Genomic DNA, 16,862 nt, shown 5'->3' on the forward strand with positions numbered 1-16,862 from the left:
CTTTCCAAATGGCCCCGACAAAAATGTGGTGGTGAATGAGATCATCGGGTGAAACCGAACTGGACTGAAATGTGCGGGAGGATGGAATTGCAATGGATCACATTGACTTTGCTTAGGTCATTAAAGAAGGCTGAGAAAAAAGTTGTGTACGTAGGTTTGCCATCGCTCCTTTTTTCCCAAATCCATTTTCCTCACCCAATTTGAAATGCATTCACCAAGACAAGAAAATGAAAGGAAGCTCACGGTGTGGAAGTGACGGACTCCCCCTCGCTTTCCTCAGCCGCGTTGCTATAGAACTGCAACAGCTCATCTTTCATGGACACGTCGTGGCGTAACTGGGAGACCTAATTGTGGCCAAGAAAAAAAAAAAAAAAGCAACACTGAAACCGGGCACATCCTCGCATTGCTGATGCAGGCACGCCCGCCCGACCGAACCCACCTCCTCTCGGATGTGCTCAACTTGTTCCTCCAGCAGTTCGTTTCTCTCGCTCAGGGCCTTGTTTTTCTTGAGCAGTGACTGACCGATGCGAGCCGCCAATTCCAAGTCGCGCTCCTTCTGCACACCAACAACAAAAGAGGGACAGAGTTCAAGACAAGTCCAAGCCTTATTTTGAAAAATGCTAAATGACAGTTGATAAGAAATAGAATGTCCACGCTCCGATTGCGTCGTTAGGCAACAATCATTAATAGGCCTGACATCAAGCAATAACATTCATGAGAAGGTTCTTCAGTGAAAATCCATTTTTGGGTTGAAATGTCAACTATTGTTGAAATCTTGGAAGTCATGGGAGTTGTCATATTGCTGCTGATGTGGATGAATTTGAAAGAAAGCGTCTCTCTCACCTCTTCCAGCAGTCGAGTGACGGCGTCAATGTCACTGTAGGTCTTTGTCATCTGTCCCACTCGATCGGCGCACAGCACTGCGGGAACGAGCAAAGCTTTACTAACCCTAACCAAATGAAGAGCGCTCCCAAAATGCAAAACACAGGTGGACAATGCAAATCGATGATTTTCAGTTCCTCCTGCGCTGTGCGCAGGTAGGCCAGGAGCAAACGCCTAGACAATAATGAACAGATGAACACTAAATGGAAAAAAAAACACCAGCTCATGAAAGAAAGGGAATGAAAACATATCTTAGTTGTCCAATTTCATAAATCTTGCCAGTGCACTGGAAATGCGAGCACCAGTGGCGGTGCTATGCTAAAAGTGCATAACCACAATCTTGTCATACAAACCCAATTCAAGAAGAAACTTTTACACAGAAACGCTTAAGTTGTTTTACTGAGACTTCTCTTATTTGTCCTATTTACTCCAAGTTGTCATTAAAGGGACGGACGGACCTGTGACCTGAATTCTGTCGGTGACTGTAATTTAATACGCGGTGTGATAAGGGCCAAGCCGGCTAATCCAGATAGCATGAAGAAGAGATGGGATAGCAAAGGTTGATAAAAATGCTAACTGGTCACCTTTACACAATTGACTGCTCATGACATACTTAGTGTACTTCACTTTACAAACAGGTTTTGAAATCCAACAAAGAAGTTTGAACCTATAAACTAGAAAGTGGCAAAATGCGAATCAAATATTATACTTTGCACAGATCATATCTCTTTCAAGCAAAGTCAAATCGGAAATGCTTTCTCAGCCACAAATACAGGATTCCACGTCAGAGCGACATAGCAAGAGCAATGACGAGCACGGTAGAGTCATTGAAGCCAGGTCCAACCAAACACGAGAAACTACCTTGGTTTAGAACTTGATCCATTCTATCCACTCCCAGCAGTTGTTCTAGCTCTGTCTGACTTGCACAATCCATTTCCTCCTCTTGTTCCGTGCTTCCTTGTTGAGGTAGATGAAGAAATTCGGTGACATCTTCTGGCCAGCCCTCGGCTCCATGGTCACCAGCATGAAAGGGAGCAAGTGCCATTGGCCACTCAAAAGCGCAACGGCTGCTGCAGGTGCAATTCCATGGCACTATGCTGCATATTTGTCATTTACAGAATTGTGGTCATCATCTGAGAGCTCTTAAGCCTGTCTGATGTCATTCGTGGCCTCCAGTGTGTGTGTGTGTGTGTGTGTGTGTGTGGTGCAAGTTGTCGCTGACAATCAGACAACCTGACTCCTCCCTCCCCTTGTCTGCGATTTGTCACTCAATGACTCAGATGAGATCAAATAGCATGCACAATGGGTATTTTACTCCGTTGTTAAATGCTCAAAGGGTTTCAAATAATCATTACATGTTCAGGCACACTTTGGTGTGCGAAATATAATACCCCCCCCTCCTCAGGTGACAGTCCTGTGGAGTTTCTCTGGTGCCGGCAGGCAAACAAAAACAGTTGTGCACCTGTTTGCAGGGTGTGGCCGGCCACCAGCCACCAGCCACCAGCCACAGCGTCTTTAGTGGCCCATAAATGAATGTGGCTTGTTTCCAAAGAGCTCAACTTTGTGCTCATTAGTGGCTGCCAATCACAGAAATTGCTTTGGGAGTTCCCTCTCGCTTGAGTAACTCCACTCAATAGCTGGAATGATGCAGGACTGCTCGACTATTTGTGCACTGATTCACCTTAGCATATTAGCAAACTTCTAATGCATAATCATAAGTTGCCTTCTCACGTTAGTTTGGTTATATCCCCGACAAAGCTACATTGGTCACAGAAATAACTTGAATCTGACAAAAGTTTTTAACATATGACTCTTGAATTGTGGCTCAGCACTTCAAAAACAACAAGACTGGGGAAAGAAAAAAAGGATGCCCCGCTTCCTTGAAAAGTTTTCAAATCATTTGACCATAGAGATGTGTTCAACTAAGGTGTGTCATCGAATTAGTCTTCTGCAAAGCTGAACTGAATAATATTAAGCAGCTTACATTTATTTAGGGTGAGGGGAGGGGAGGGGGCTGCAATATCTCCAGCTGTTACGTAACATCTTTGTCACACGTGCAACGTTGACATTCTCCTTCAAAACATGACAAATATTCCACGGATCAAGAAATCAATGACAAAATAAAGAATCAATATGACCATGTAAAGTACTGCTAACTAGTCTCCTGTCTCCAACTGAGGGAGATAGATGGATAGATGGATGGATGGATGTTTTTAGACAATATGCCCACAGAGCATCCACAGTGACTCAGCTGCATCAAAAAAAAAAAAAAAACAGTCTGAAATTCTGCTACCAAATGCAAAACACCCAGTTTGTGCAATGATCGGGGGGGGGAAACACATCACCATTAATCCTGCTCTGTGCCTTATAGAGTTTACGTGGTTATCAAACAGCATTATGTCACACATGCACAAAGGGCGATCATCCTCTCTCTCTCTCTCTTCTTAGTATGGCAACTCCAAATAAACAAACGAGTCACCTCAACTCTTGTGCAGTATGACTGGATAACTTGCTCTAGTTTCTTACCATCAGTACACTCTTCATAGTACCAGTCCAATTCATAGTAGTCTGCTTTGCCAACCCTCTGAGCCCGTCTCTTCATGGTCGCTGCTCGGAGACGCGCTTGGATTGGACGGCGTCCGACGGCCAAGCATGCTCCGAGATGATCAGCTGGGCTCTTCACAGTGTATTGGCCCACCCTCCAATGTTGTGCATGTCCTTTTTGCTCCCACACTCATTAGCAGCTTGCTGCCAGCCTATTATTGCGCTCCATATTGTTTGCGGTGCCATGCTGACAACTTCCCAGGACTCTTCTTCTGGTCTCACATAAATGAGAGCATGCCTTTCTATCTAGCGAGTCCGGACATCTCTTTGACGGTTGTTCAGTATCTTCTCTTGTCCCCATCCATCAATGGTTCCCTGTGGATTTATTCTCCAGTATGCCTAATAAGAGCAGCATCTTGTCATCCCATCTTGTCTTTTGCTCAGTCCCGCCCGGCCGTCCGGCACTTGCTCCGCACGAGGAGCCCAGCATCCTTTCACAGCGACTCCAGCGATCCAAAGCTGCAGAGTGTGCAGCAGTCACGGGTTTTGCAGCACAAACCATGACACGGTGGCTGGAGTGGGCAGGGTGGGCCAGTTGGAACAGCCAATGAGAGGAGCAATGCTATCTGACTCAAGCGAGTACGTCAGCAAGCTCCACCACACACAACCTCCCTCCCTCCCTCGCTCTCCCCTTTCCCGTCCTTGCGAGTGGTTGCCATAGCAGCCAACGGCTGAGCAGCATGGAGTTGGAAGAGATGACGTGGACCACATAGGAACTCCATCATTACGTAATAAGATCGAAATGAAAATATGATGTCGCATTTGAGAACTGATATTATTTAGCAGACAAAGTCGTCACATTAAAAGGATGTCGCTCGGCTGCACAAGACCGGATGTGATGACCCCAAACATGTGCTTGGTCATATTCTGTATTCAACAGATGACTTCTTTCCTGAAAACTTCCAATCCATACTAGACAGCAGCTAGTTGGAGTCAGTCCCAGGCCACCTCAATGGGAAAAATGAGCAAAGAAATGAACGTTTGGGTGGCTACGTGGAAACAGATATTGATATCTGACCATTCGTTTGAGCTGCAACACGACTCCGACAGGGATCCAAAGAGCAGCACAGAATGGACTCGACTGGACTTCATAAGAACAAAAGTGTCAGCTGTTCCCTTGTCGTCAGTCAGAAAGAAGAAAAGTAAAGTCAATGCGCGTAGCTATGCTAGCGTGCCTCGGAAAGACTGACTCCGCTTTTGATGGGATTGCTGGGCTAAATATAGAAGCAAATTTATACTCTTCAAGCCGACGTGCCCCAAAAAAAATGATGAAGGATAAAGACAAGTGTTACATTTGCAAAGGGGATGAAAGTGAACAAGACGGACCGACAGACAGACGGAGAGACTTACAGAAGTACTTGAGGGTCTCCTCTATCTGTTCCGTGGTCAAGTCGAGGGAGGAGTCGGGGTCCACCAGAGGCGTATGCAGCCAGTCATCTTGCTCGTAGCCGAAGATGGTGTCGGCCCTCAGCTTGTAGACTGGCAGCTGCTCCTCCAAAAGGCTAATAATCTCAAGTTCCGGCAAGTCACCATTGTTACACACATCTGAAAGAAACGCAAAAAGTCATTCTTTCTCTTTGGGTTGGTATAAGTAAAAAAAAGTACAGAACTTAGTAGGGATATGACAAGTTGATGGCATTTCACGCCATCTAGTGGTGAAATGCTTGCATAAAGTGAAGGCATTTATTTCTTCATTCTTTGTCATTCTTAAACAATTTGTTTTGATTGTAAGAAAGCAACAGCGTCATTCAGTACTTTACCTCAAACTCTATTAACAGCTGTGATATTACCTTTTTTTTTATCATTAGGATCAAAAGACTTATTTTTGGAAAGGCAAACTACAGTCTACAAAGTCCGTAGATTTAATCTGGGCTTCTGTCACCTTCATTTAAAATGGGGGAATGGAGAAGAAAAGAAAAAAAAAAGTCAGACTGAGCTCTGAGTGATATGCATCTGTTCACAAATCAATTTACTGTGTTATTCAAAATATAAACTGAACCTGCTTATCAAATTGCCACTACTCTGTCAGAGTTGGGTTGTTTTTTTTTGATGGGGTTCTGAAAAAAAACAATCATGTTCCAATGTATATGGAGGGCAGTGATTCTAATAAATAGCCTTTGTTGTGGCACAGCTTTTGACTGTCCTTTTCCTGCTGTTCCAGTGTCCTCCATTCTGTCTGTGGACGTCATTCTCTCTCTCTCTCTCATGAACAATGCCGTCTCTCTCACACAATTTGCTCATTCAGACTGAAAGCCCGACTGTGGTCAAGAAGCATACACACAACGGACGAAGCCTACAGCAAATACAACCATTTTATCATCCAAGCTTCAAAAAAATCATCTTGCTCAAAATGTGCTTTGGTGGCAAACATAAGAAGCAAACCTCAGCAGACCTCTTTCACAATGCAACAAAAACAAGGCTGGTTTTGGATTGACACCAGGTATCATTTTTCCAGTGGTGGACAACCTGGAGCATTAGTAGCAGTTTATAGCTGCACCAACACACCCAAAGTTCAAGTTCAAATGTAAGAATAGTCACACCACAGAGCAATAAACAAACACTGGAACATACTATGTGGGATGACTCTTACAAATGGCAAAAGTCATTCTGGACTTCAGAAGTTATTTGACAAATCCATTGGCTTTCATCAAAAAAAATGCAACAGCTGAGAAGACTTTGTTGCAGTGAAACTTTTCCGCTCGATTCAACTCCCACCGTCCGTCTATGTCACGTCAGTGGAATCTATTTTCTCCAACAGTAGGGGTCAAGTCCAAGCGGCTAACATGGCTGCCCTCTCTCTATAAAGCAATGCACCAAACGAAGAGACAACTCCAGAACTGTTTGGGAACTCGAAAAGGTCAAGTGCCGAGGAAACAAAGCAGACTATTGGCGTGTCATCGTACGAATGGGAAGGACAACAAAGTGACAGAAAGGAGACGGGGGGGGGAAAAACCCACTGACAGGGATTGTGGGGGAACCAACGTTCCGCTCCATATATCTAAAATGTTGCACAGCACAGCAAGTGAAAAGAGTAGAAAGACAGCAATGTACTCACTCATGTTGCCTTAAGCCTGAGCAAAAAACCTGGAGCCCTTGACCTATCACATTTTCCACAAGTCCCAAACAGGGCAAGGACAAAAAAGACTCCACAGCAAGAGAAGAGAGAGAAAATGCATTGGGAGGGTGAGACAGGAAGTGCAAGGCAGAGGGTGCAAAAAAAAAAAGTTGGAGGGAGGAGTGAATAGGACACGAGGGCTGACACCATGCCTCACATGCCAATGACGAGAGCCACAAGGACCGCCTCACACGAGCGCTGCTGCCTTTGCTGCCTCTGCTGCCTCTTGTCAACTTTCATTTGAAACAGGAGGACTTTTGCATCAAACGCTCATGGTTGCAAATTTGCCAACCAACTCCAGCAATTTGGATTCGCTTACATAAGTCTTGCAAAGCATTCCTGGACTTACTCAAGTCTTTGCATCCCAGTCGGCTCGGTTACTCCGGAGAACGGAGGCGGCAAGCAAGCATGAGCCACACCACACCATGACAATTCCGATTCAGCTCTTTGCTGCTGAGAGGAATTATTCACATTTGACACTTGTGAGCACCCAAACAAGACACAAGTGGGGTGGTGAGGTTGCTGGCTGGGGCTTCAAATACAATCTGGGAGAAAAATGCTCTTAATTTTTTTTTCCAGCCAAGTTAAGCCAGTAGATGGCAGCAATGCCCTTTGAGTACAACCTCATTGAATGATTTGCACTACAAAGCCAACATTTGAGCTTCATCTTCAAATACATACTGCAATTGTAAACTCAAGATGATTAAACAAGTGAGTAAATGTAAATATTGGCAGCGCCAGCAATTCACTGGTGTGTGCAATGCACCATCAAAAGCAATCAGCCATGAGCCACAACATTGACACAATAAGAGGAAGTGGTTGCTGGAATTGGGAGGGAGGTCCTTTTCCTTCAAATGTCTTTATTCTTAGATCCCGTCCGTGTATGTGCCTGCATTGTCTCCTCCGTGCAAGGGTTTTTTTTTTTTAGGATGGGGACTGAAATTAGAGAAGGTCATCTTGTGTGTGCGCTGAGCTGAGGCCTTTGAATGAATACCCATTAGCATGTCAGCATGATGTGCCGATTTGGAAGCTGAGATCCCCTGGAGCGCCTTTACTAACAGGACGTGACATAACAACGGTCCCACTGAGGAGGACTTTCCCACAGCATCCAAAATGACCCGCATTGGTGAGGAGGGTTAAAAGCCATTGCAATGAAGATGCAATTTTACATACCAGTAATGGTCTCTGCATCTCTGCAGCCAACCTTGAATCCATTGAGCCGTGCCTCACTGACATACTCTTCTTCCTCGTCGTTGGCCAAACGGATACCTGGCTCGGAGGCGCAGGTTAGATGCCGAGACGGGGCGGAACAAGTTTGGGGAGGAGGAACCTTCGGGTCCAGCTTGGCACCGAGTAGCTCCCACTATGAGGAAGGAGCGGCCATGGAGCAGCTCAAGCGGCACAAAGGCTGCACTAACTGAAATTGAGCCCGAGTGGATGTGAAAAGTCGTGCAGGAGAGCCCACCACCATGACGACACATGCAAAAGTCCCACCAAGTGCTGTCTTTCACCTGGAAGAGAAGGAAGGACAACTTAACTTCCATTTTAGAAGTCTAAATGCAAGGCCATAGAATGCTTTTCAACGGCACTTTACGTTTGTTCAGGATGCCAGCTGCTAAACACGCTCAATATTTGTGCAACATTTGAAATGCACAACTATTTGGGATGGCACTTTTATGATCAATGAATGCAATCAATGCTTCCTGTCTGAGTGCTGGTCAATCATTAACAAGCACAACTGCTACTTCGGAAAATGGGGGCTGGGTAGGTAGGTAGTGTAAAAAAAATTGGCTAGAACTAACGATGCTCATCCATACCCTAAGTTAGGACTAAAAAGATGACACAAAGCAAATATACTTGTATGGAAATGAGCCGAAGGTTTTATAGCTGTCGTAATCCGCTTGACAAACCAATACATGGCCAGTCTTTGCCATTCTTCATCTGGTTGCTCACTTCGATGATTCTCTTGTCTAGGAGGTTTCTTATCAGCAGTCACATGCAGTAGTTAACAATACTCACAATGTTGCAAATCGGATCAAGGTTATTTTGCATTGAATATGTCCAGAAATCCAGTTGCACATTTGTTTCTTGGACACTTATTGGCACCCAAAAGTCAGCAAATGTTTCATGGATCATGTGATATTGACAGCAAACAAACTGAAGAATCGCTTAGCTTCCTGGCCGTCGAATCCAACATTATATAGTACGTACTTCAGAATTACTAAGGTCATTTATTCCTTGAAGCCTACAAACCATTTAGATACAACTAGATATTTTGGATGGATGGATTAAAATTGGAATAAACTGCATTAGAATGAAAATGTAAACAACTTTGCCACATATAATATAAAAAATATGGAAGTCATTCATCAATACAATTCAAAAGGGGTGTCTAAGTACCTGAAATGAATAAACTGTGAAAAAGATCACTCATTTAGTGGACGGATGACCTCCACGTCTCCGTTTTCGCTCTGCAATTGTAAAGAAACACATTTTGCACCTGCTCCACTTTCAGTAAACTATGAACAGACAACATGGGACAAACAGTCATCGACACGCACGCAATTTCTTACCGTTTTTGGAAGAGAGCGCAGATGATGAAATAAATGATCAAATCAATCCCTAGCTGTTCTCTTTTTCACAAACCAAAGTTTGCCACCGTTAACTACTTTTGCGGAAGCAGCACGGAGAAATACTGAAAGAATACGCAAACATTTCAACTTGAGTCATCTCGCTAACTAAAAAAATAAAAACATACATAGCAGCTCAAAACAAAACAAAACGAAGAACTAATGCCTTTTGCCTGCCTGCCTGCCTGATTTCAATTTGACTTCACTTGAGTCTGCCACCGCAGTTGTAAAACGTTAAACGAGAACAAAGCAAAGCAGCGAAATTCTGTCAGGTGCCGAGTGATTACTGCAACTTCCGTTTTATTTTCAAAATAAAAGCATCGAATTTATGTCACGTGCCAAGTTACGACCTTGACTTCCCCTTTTCAAAATAAAATAATCAAGAGTTTTCAAAGTAAAAGTCCTGTTCACAGTGGGCATTTAGATGCTTGTGTAAAAATGTCTTAAATGTGATTATAGCTATACTGATTGTGATGTCATATCAAAGCCATTGACATTTGTACTTTTAACTACTCTCATAAAGATTGAAAATCCGTGGCTCAAAGGAATATTTCAGTTGTGTGGAAAAAAAGATGAATTGAAGAAAATAATCCAATTATTATCTGGCGTTTGCATGCTCTGTGCTTCCGTGGGTGCTCTTTGTCGTCATCCCATGGAGAATATCAACCTATATGAGGAGCTGGGAAGAGACTCGACGTCTGTTGTCTATAAAGGAAGGAGGATAGGCAGTCTGAACTATGTGGCCCTCAAATGCACTGACAAAGCCAAAAGGCCTGAAATCACCAACCATGTAGGTTACACTCTCTTGCTCCACAGCTATTTTTCACATGCTTGCAAGTAGCTTCCAATGAAAGTGTGATCTTTGTTAGAGATGATTAAAAAATCCACACCGCCATTTTTTTTTCTTTCTTTAGGTGCGTCTATGCCAAGATCTGGATCATCCAAACATTGTCCGTTTTTACGAGTGGTACGAGACCAGAAAACACTTGTGGCTCGTGGTGGAGCTCTGTACAGGTCAGTTGCGACTCTCCCGCTGAGTCATTCTTAATCACAGTCTTTTTTTCCTCCAGTTGCTTGGAACATATAACAAGAAGTTTGTGGTCATGTGCTAGGTGGTACCTTGGAGTCTGTGATTATTCGGGATAGATGCCTGCCAGAAGATGTGGCCAGAAAGTTTGGGTGGGACTTGGTCCAAGGACTGGAACACATCCACAAGTTAGGAATCATTTTCTCCGACTTGACACCTGCTAAGGTTTGTCCATCTGTGTCAAGGGCCATCTACATCCTAATATTCCAATATTTCATTTCTGAGCACTCTGACGGTGTCTCTCCTACAGATCCTGCTGGATAGTAGTGGCATGTTAAAATTAGGTAATTTCTGTTATTCCAAGATGGAGACAGACACTCTTGAAGGTTTCCTTTCATTGTGTTCGGCATGTGAAGAAGCAGGGAATAGAAAATATGAGACAAAACATCAAGACATTATGGTGAAAAAAAGGTTTCAAGGTTAGTAGTCAATCATCTATTGATGATTGCAGATTCCTAAATGGAAAATCAAGTCGATTTATATAGTCCCTTAATCTCAGACAAGTGTCAAAGGGCAATTATTCTGAAGGCTCTAATACTTCATTATAAGATCACGACATGACAGAAATGGTTTGCAGGCTCACCGACTTATATGGCGCCAGAGATTCTCCAGGGATCCGAAACAACCAGCATATCGGACCTCTGGGCTCTGGGTTGTGTTCTCTACTACATGTACACTGGTACGCTTCAAAGCTCGCCGTGCAGTAGTCGGTTTGAAATCAACTCCTGAATTTGCTTTTCAAGGTAAACCCCCGTTCTACTCCAGTTGCTACAGTCAACTCAAGGAGATGATTTTGGGTCAGGAAGCGGCATCTCCAACACAGAAAGGTTCCTACGCTAACACAGACATTTAAGGGCCAATATAGTATTTTATCTTCAACTTGGTTGTATTATTGATGCTTTGCTACAGTTTCTCCAACAATTCCTCCAAGTCGGGATTTCCAACATCTTCTGAAAGGTTTACTCTACAAAAATCCTGAGAAGAGGTACAAACATGCTGTGAATCGTCGAATATGGAACAATTCTAAGCTTTTTGTTGTTGTTATTCTAAAGAATGAACTTGCCAGAGTTACTCAAGCACTCTTTCTGGACAGCCAAAGACAAGAACTAGAGAAAGATGAACAAGAGGACCATGTCTTGAGCAAACCTGCAAAGGGTGTCACAAACGTGTATCACAAAACTTGATCGATGTGCTCAATGTGTGTTGCTGCTGCTGCTGCTGCTGCTTTTTTTCTCCAACATTATTTTACCTGTTGTGGAAAAAAAGGTGCACATTAAAAGGATGAGAATTCATTTTTCAAACAATGACACACGTACAGTGCATGACTCATGGAAAATGTACTATGTTAGTGGAGCGCACCGACATCCTAAACTTTGTTTGGGTTGTATCCATGGCAACGCCAGAATAAATCATTTATTCTTTAATAGAATACCAGTATTGTCCAGCAGGTGGCATTATTAACACTGAAATGCGGCAGCTCTCTCCCTCCCTCTCTGAATAACGGTCACTCAAAGTATGGAAATGTTAGGCGGTTCCATCAGTGGTGCCCTCACCCAATGTCAGTGAGATTCTAACCTTTTTTGAGTCATCAGGAAAAAAAAAATCACAGCATAATACATAGTAAAAAGATTCCCAAAAAGTGAATATTCGTTATTTTCTTCTAGTAATCTAGTGATTGAGTATTTCATTGTTTTGCCTGTTGCTATTCATGGATGACATACAGTAAATAAAAAAATCAATGTTCTGAAGGAACCAAAACTCAAAGATGACAGCTCACCTCTTTTCTGAGTTGACCTGAGCCCTTTGGCACGTGATGCAAAATGACGGATGAGACCCATCAAAAATGCTTAATTCATATTCCAAACACAATATTAATCGGAATTCCGTGTGGAGACCAAAGGGGCTGCATATTGCCCATAACGACTTGACTTCCTCTTGAAGATGCTAAGTTGATTTTGTCAAAATGTTGAGCCGCCGCCGTGTGTGTTAGTTGCGAATGAAAAATGCCAGAAGACTTTTTACTCTCCCCACTTTATCTCAGGACGACAAATTACTGCGAGAAGGACAAAGCGGTGAATTTCAACCCACAGTTGTGTTTCTGTCTCTCCATAATTGTAAGAGTCTGTACACACTCAGCAGGGGTTCTCTCTCTCGCTCTCTATGTGTGTGTGTGTATTTTGCTATCGTGATGTAAACAGATGACCAATAAAACAGCACATACTTGATTTATGTGTGTGTTTGTGTGTGTCTGTCTATCAGTGTGTACGTGTGTGTGTCTCAGCAGGGGTTCTCCTGCTGCAGTCCTGATGATTGGAGTGTCAGGACTGGGTTTAGTTACTATGGCAACAGTGATACAGTGCCTTTGGATCCCCCAGCCCAGCCCAGCCCAGCTCAACTCAGCTCAGCTCAGCCAAGTGTCTTCTCAGCCTCTCGTCTATTTGTTTTGGTTGTCTCCTTCTCCAGATGAAGCGCCCATTAGATGCAGGCATGCTCATGTTAATGCTGCTGCTGCTGCTGCTTTGTGGGTTAATGACATGCAATTTTGGGAAGCTGGGTCTTTGCAGCAAACAAGATCTCATTTTCCTGTTGGCTCCTGGAGGGCTTTCGCCTAAGAGGCTGCTTTACTCACTGGTGGCTTTTTAAAAACTGGGGATATGCAGGCATTCCAAAAGTTCACAGTGCTGCTGTCATCTTAAAGCGGGCGGGCGGATGAATGATGCCCATTCAGAGGGGAAATGAAAAGAAAAATGCTCGAAGAATATCCTGGAGTATTCCTCTTGTAGGGAAAAGATGAGCTTGAACAACAAAACATATTCAAGCATTTGTTCAACAAGTGTTGATCCTGTTTTTCGATGCACTGGTTGACATTTTGTCGACTGGAAATTTCTCATTGAACATTCTTGTTAGCATGATGGTATTAATCCTCTTCCTGGTTTGTATTGCCATGATTCAACATCCTGCTTCTTGTGAATCACAGCGGCATCAACTTTCCACTTGACTAAATAGCAAGCAGCACGCTTGCTTGTAAAAAAAAAGCAAGTGCTGACACTTACTAAAAATAGAATCCAGAAGAAGTTCATATGGAGTGCATTGCGGTGCGCTCCTTAGATCAACTTTTTAGTGTAAAAGTATTATTAGCATGCTTTCGCTGTGCAAGGACCATAATACTCACACTTTGGGGGATTTTTTTTTTTAACTTCTTTTTGTTTTGCGTTGCAGGTTTTCTCATTCTAATACAATTTTTAATGTTGGTTCGGTCCATTTGAATGTCTTTCTTTCTTTCTTGCAATCAAGATGTCATCCTCCTCCCTTGTGGACTTGACCCTGTTTCACCTTCCTTTCCCCCCCCCCCAGTTTGTGTACAGCAAGGGCATCATCATCATCATGTTGCCTTCCCCTCACTTCCACTCTGCTCCTCAACTGGGCCGGCAGCTCCAGCGCCAACACCAGCACCCCCCCCCCCCCCTCCTCCTCTCACCAATGCTCCATGTGTTCCTATGACTGTATAGCAGGAGAAGAGAGGCTCCCTCCCCTCCCCTAACCCTCCCCTCTCCCCTCCCCAGAGGGCCTGTGGTCGGTTCCCGCTGCCGCCTACACCGGCTTAATGAGGAGCCTGCGGGAAGGGGTGAGTGTCTCTATGTGTGTCTCCGTTTGTCTATTTTTGTGTGTGTAGCTGTGACTAAATCTCAGTGTGTGTGTGTGGGGGGGGGGGCATGGGATCCCTATGAAGAGTAATGATGAGGCAGCTGTGGGGGCCTAGAGGCATGCTTGGCAGCCCAGCTGCAAGTCAAGGGCATACACAGCAGTCACAGAGCTGCATCAAACTGAACCTGCACTGCTTGCTGGCCTGACCTCACCTGACCTGACTTCACCTGACCTCATCTCAGGCCCCCAGACACATCAAGTAGGTGGCACAGGCAAAAGATGCATTTCATTTCCTTACCTTTATATCTACACATTTGACATTAAAATGAAGATAGTCTTGTTTACAAACAGAAAACTCATAGCACAAAACTAGTGACAACATCAAAAAAATGTCAGTGTTTCGATGATGCATTGGCTGGACGGACAGATGGACATCAATCGACAAGATCTAGATAGAGAAGGTTGATGATGCAGTCATAAGATGATGCATTATTTTGACATGCACGTGAGTGAGCAATGGAAAGAGTGAGTGAGTGAGGAAGTGAGGAAGGAGGCACAAAAAAGGGGTCTTAGTGGGGTGGCCCACCAGCGCACAATGAATAAAGATGAAACTCTAGTCTGCACACTTGTCAACTTGTATCTACTGTTGCTTCATTACCACTGGGACGGAAGGACGGATGGATGGACGGACGGGCGAGGAGGGGTGACAGGAGCAGAGAGATGGCTTGAAGCCAGGAGAGGGGGGCTTGACTTATTTATCATTATTGAGCTGTGAGAGTATGCTGAGGACGCACACATGCTCATGCACACACGCGAGCAGACCGACATCCTCCGACTTATTTTTCTCGCTCTCTGAGCATGTTCCCCCTCCTTTTCCCATGAAAATACATTCCTTCATTTTTGTACTGTTGGGCAGGTAAGTTGGAGACTATCCCGGCAGATAGCTGGCGTACTTTCTGGACCTGCCAAGGCCAGGCACATATAGTATGTGCAAAAAAGCGAGAATGCAGTGGCCCGATTACAGAACGGTCAGCAAATAACCAGAAATAAAGACATTTTTACATTTGTACTCGTCTTACAATGTCAATCTAAACTGAGCATTACTAATCTGTATATCAGCTGGTAGAAATCGTGTGCTGCACCGACTGCCCATTAATTTATAGGATTGGATATGAGCGCGAACCTAATTCAGACGTGAATGTATGCATTTCACGGCTATTTATGCGGAGTGTCTTATGTTGACGTATGAGCGTCCAATCCATTGGCACGCCGTATTTAGTAGATGACAGCAATGAGATGGTGTGCCAAGGCCTTGTCGAATGCGCTGCAGGCAGGCAAGCAGGCAGGCAAGCAGGCAGGCAGGCAGGCACTGTGCTTTTCATGGACTCTTTGACCCAGCGCATCACCCTTGCCTGGCCCCACTCCACTGAGTTTTGCTCATTTATAAATAAAGCAGTGGAGAACGAGCGAGCGCTATTGTGCCGGAAGGGCACCCGTCCAAAGACAACATGCTGCTTTTACCAGCGGAAAGGGGGATGCCAGGGAGTGACCGGGGGAGGAGGAGATGGCCAGAGAGTCACGCAGACTTCTACTTGGGAGTGAAAGGCAGCTTTCCAGGCCACGCTCCAGCTTGTTCAGGAGTCTCAAATGCTGCAAACGATGGAAAGTCGCCTTTCTTGGCCCCTGAATGAACGTGTTGAGAAAGCAACGTTGGCTTCACCTCAGTCCAAATTATGAAGGAGTTCACCAGCTTTGCTTCAGCTCATAAGTTATATTTTGGAAGTCATTTGCCCAACAAATGACGGAATCATGCCAAAAATTCCTGGGCTGAATTTTCCCATCTGTCTGCTTGCCTCTCTTCCTGTTGCTCTCGGAGCCTGTCTGCCTGTCTGTCTGTCTGTCTGTTTTTCTTTGAGGATATTAGGTGCGTTAGATGTGACGTGTGAGGATGATAGATGAGATGATGTGTGTGTTGCTGCCAGGTGCAGTGTAATTACGCAGGGAGGCAAAGCGCACGTGTTTGCACATGCACAAAGCGAGAATCATTTCATGTGATGTGGCGTCGCTGTGATGTGCCTTTCCTTTCCTTCCTTCCTTTCCTTCCTTCCTTCCGCCGAGGTGCAAAGACATCTGCGTAGCTACTTGACATGGACAGACAGTATGACGTAACTGCCAGCGTGGGCACCTCTGAGATGAGGACATTTGATCAGGCAAATTGTGTCTGCCTTACAATAAAATGCTGCTTTGCCCTTGTGAAAGCTGCCAAAATCAAATATTACAATATTAAAAAAGTCAAGGGGAGGCATTTCATACGTGAACACTTTTGCTCAAATTAAAAGTTCTGTTAGGGATTTGAGTGAAAGAAGTTGGACGGGAGGTTTGAAATTAATGAGAGGTAATTAAAAGTGTCCGCATCACACCTCCAGAATACTCCACTTTTTCTTCTAAAGCTAGCTGCATGTTCTTTTTATCTCCACCAATTTAACATGAATGAGATGCAGATGCAGAGAAGCACAATTAATGACACACACACACACAGTGTGCGGAGCTTTTCAAAAAGTCAACAGATCACTCAGCTCCAAGCACTGTAATTGACCATTTTTTTGGGGGGGGGGATTGAAATCGCGTTAAATTGCGTTAAATCCAAACTCCACGAAGGAAAGCTAAGGGCCGTGGTTCAATTTTCTCATTTTCTATGTTAGCTCAAAGTATGAAATCATGAGCCAAGTTTGATGAAATTATACTGAGATATAATTAGAAGCATTCCCTTGTTTCTCAACATAATAGATAGAGGCTTCTTGCATTTTATGTCGTGGCTCACTGCTCTTTTCTCCCTCTCTCCAATGTTCTCTCTTTACATTTCCTTCCTTCCTTGCTCGCTTCCTTGCTTGCTTCCTAG

General features: G+C 44.2%; 2 protein-coding genes across 6 annotated transcripts in view; one reads left to right on the forward strand and one right to left on the reverse strand.

Moving 5' to 3' along the window:
- The window catches only part of trak1a (trafficking protein, kinesin binding 1a), a 34,059-nt gene that overhangs the window by 6,257 nt on the left and 10,940 nt on the right, over window positions 1-16,862 (reverse strand). Inside the window, exons 3-8 of one of the 4 annotated variants that reach the window (XM_088387422.1) lie at window positions 9,175-11,567; window positions 9,002-9,072; window positions 4,837-5,031; window positions 844-920; window positions 440-556; window positions 244-344 (exon numbers count right to left, since the gene is read on the reverse strand). In XM_088387422.1, coding sequence (XP_088243548.1) covers window positions 244-344; window positions 440-556; window positions 844-920; window positions 4,837-5,031; window positions 9,002-9,035 — 524 coding nt within the window. In that variant the 5' untranslated portion in view covers window positions 9,036-9,072; window positions 9,175-11,567. Of the gene's footprint in view, window positions 1-243; window positions 345-439; window positions 557-843; window positions 921-1,743; window positions 2,059-4,836; window positions 5,032-6,541; window positions 6,697-7,774; window positions 7,958-9,001; window positions 9,073-9,174; window positions 11,568-16,862 lie in introns of those variants that run through there. The other 3 variants (XM_088387425.1, XM_088387423.1, XM_088387424.1) reach the window with 3 other exon arrangements.
- LOC148391559 (inactive serine/threonine-protein kinase ULK4-like) lies at window positions 9,716-12,543 on the forward strand. Of its 2 annotated transcripts, none has more exons than XM_088387437.1 (8): window positions 9,716-10,021; window positions 10,146-10,245; window positions 10,344-10,483; window positions 10,569-10,602; window positions 10,896-10,997; window positions 11,062-11,145; window positions 11,228-11,303; window positions 11,371-12,543. In XM_088387437.1, exons 1-8 carry the CDS (start codon window positions 9,845-9,847, stop codon window positions 11,426-11,428), a joined length of 771 nt encoding a protein of 256 aa, XP_088243563.1. In that variant the 5' UTR covers window positions 9,716-9,844; the 3' UTR covers window positions 11,429-12,543. The 2 variants fall into 2 exon arrangements, with proteins under 2 accessions (XP_088243563.1, XP_088243562.1); XM_088387436.1 differs by having other exon boundaries at window positions 9,721-10,021; window positions 10,569-10,737.

Source organism: Syngnathus floridae, chromosome 10 (genome assembly GCF_059516105.1).
Source record: "Syngnathus floridae isolate MCC-2025c chromosome 10, RoL_Sflo_1.0, whole genome shotgun sequence".
Classification (NCBI taxonomy): Eukaryota; Metazoa; Chordata; class Actinopteri; order Syngnathiformes; family Syngnathidae; genus Syngnathus; species Syngnathus floridae.

Excerpts from the sequence above, each read along its gene's own strand:
- LOC148391559 (XM_088387436.1), top strand. The coding sequence starts at position 9,845 with ATGCTCTGTGCTTCCGTGGGTGCTCTTTGTCGTCATCCCATGGAGAAT. Across the intron at positions 10,484-10,568 it reads CCGACTTGACACCTGCTAAG|ATCCTGCTGGATAGTAGTGG; the intron begins GTTTGTCCATCT and ends TCTCTCCTACAG. Across the intron at positions 10,998-11,061 it reads TCTCTACTACATGTACACTG|GTAAACCCCCGTTCTACTCC; the intron begins GTACGCTTCAAA and ends TTGCTTTTCAAG.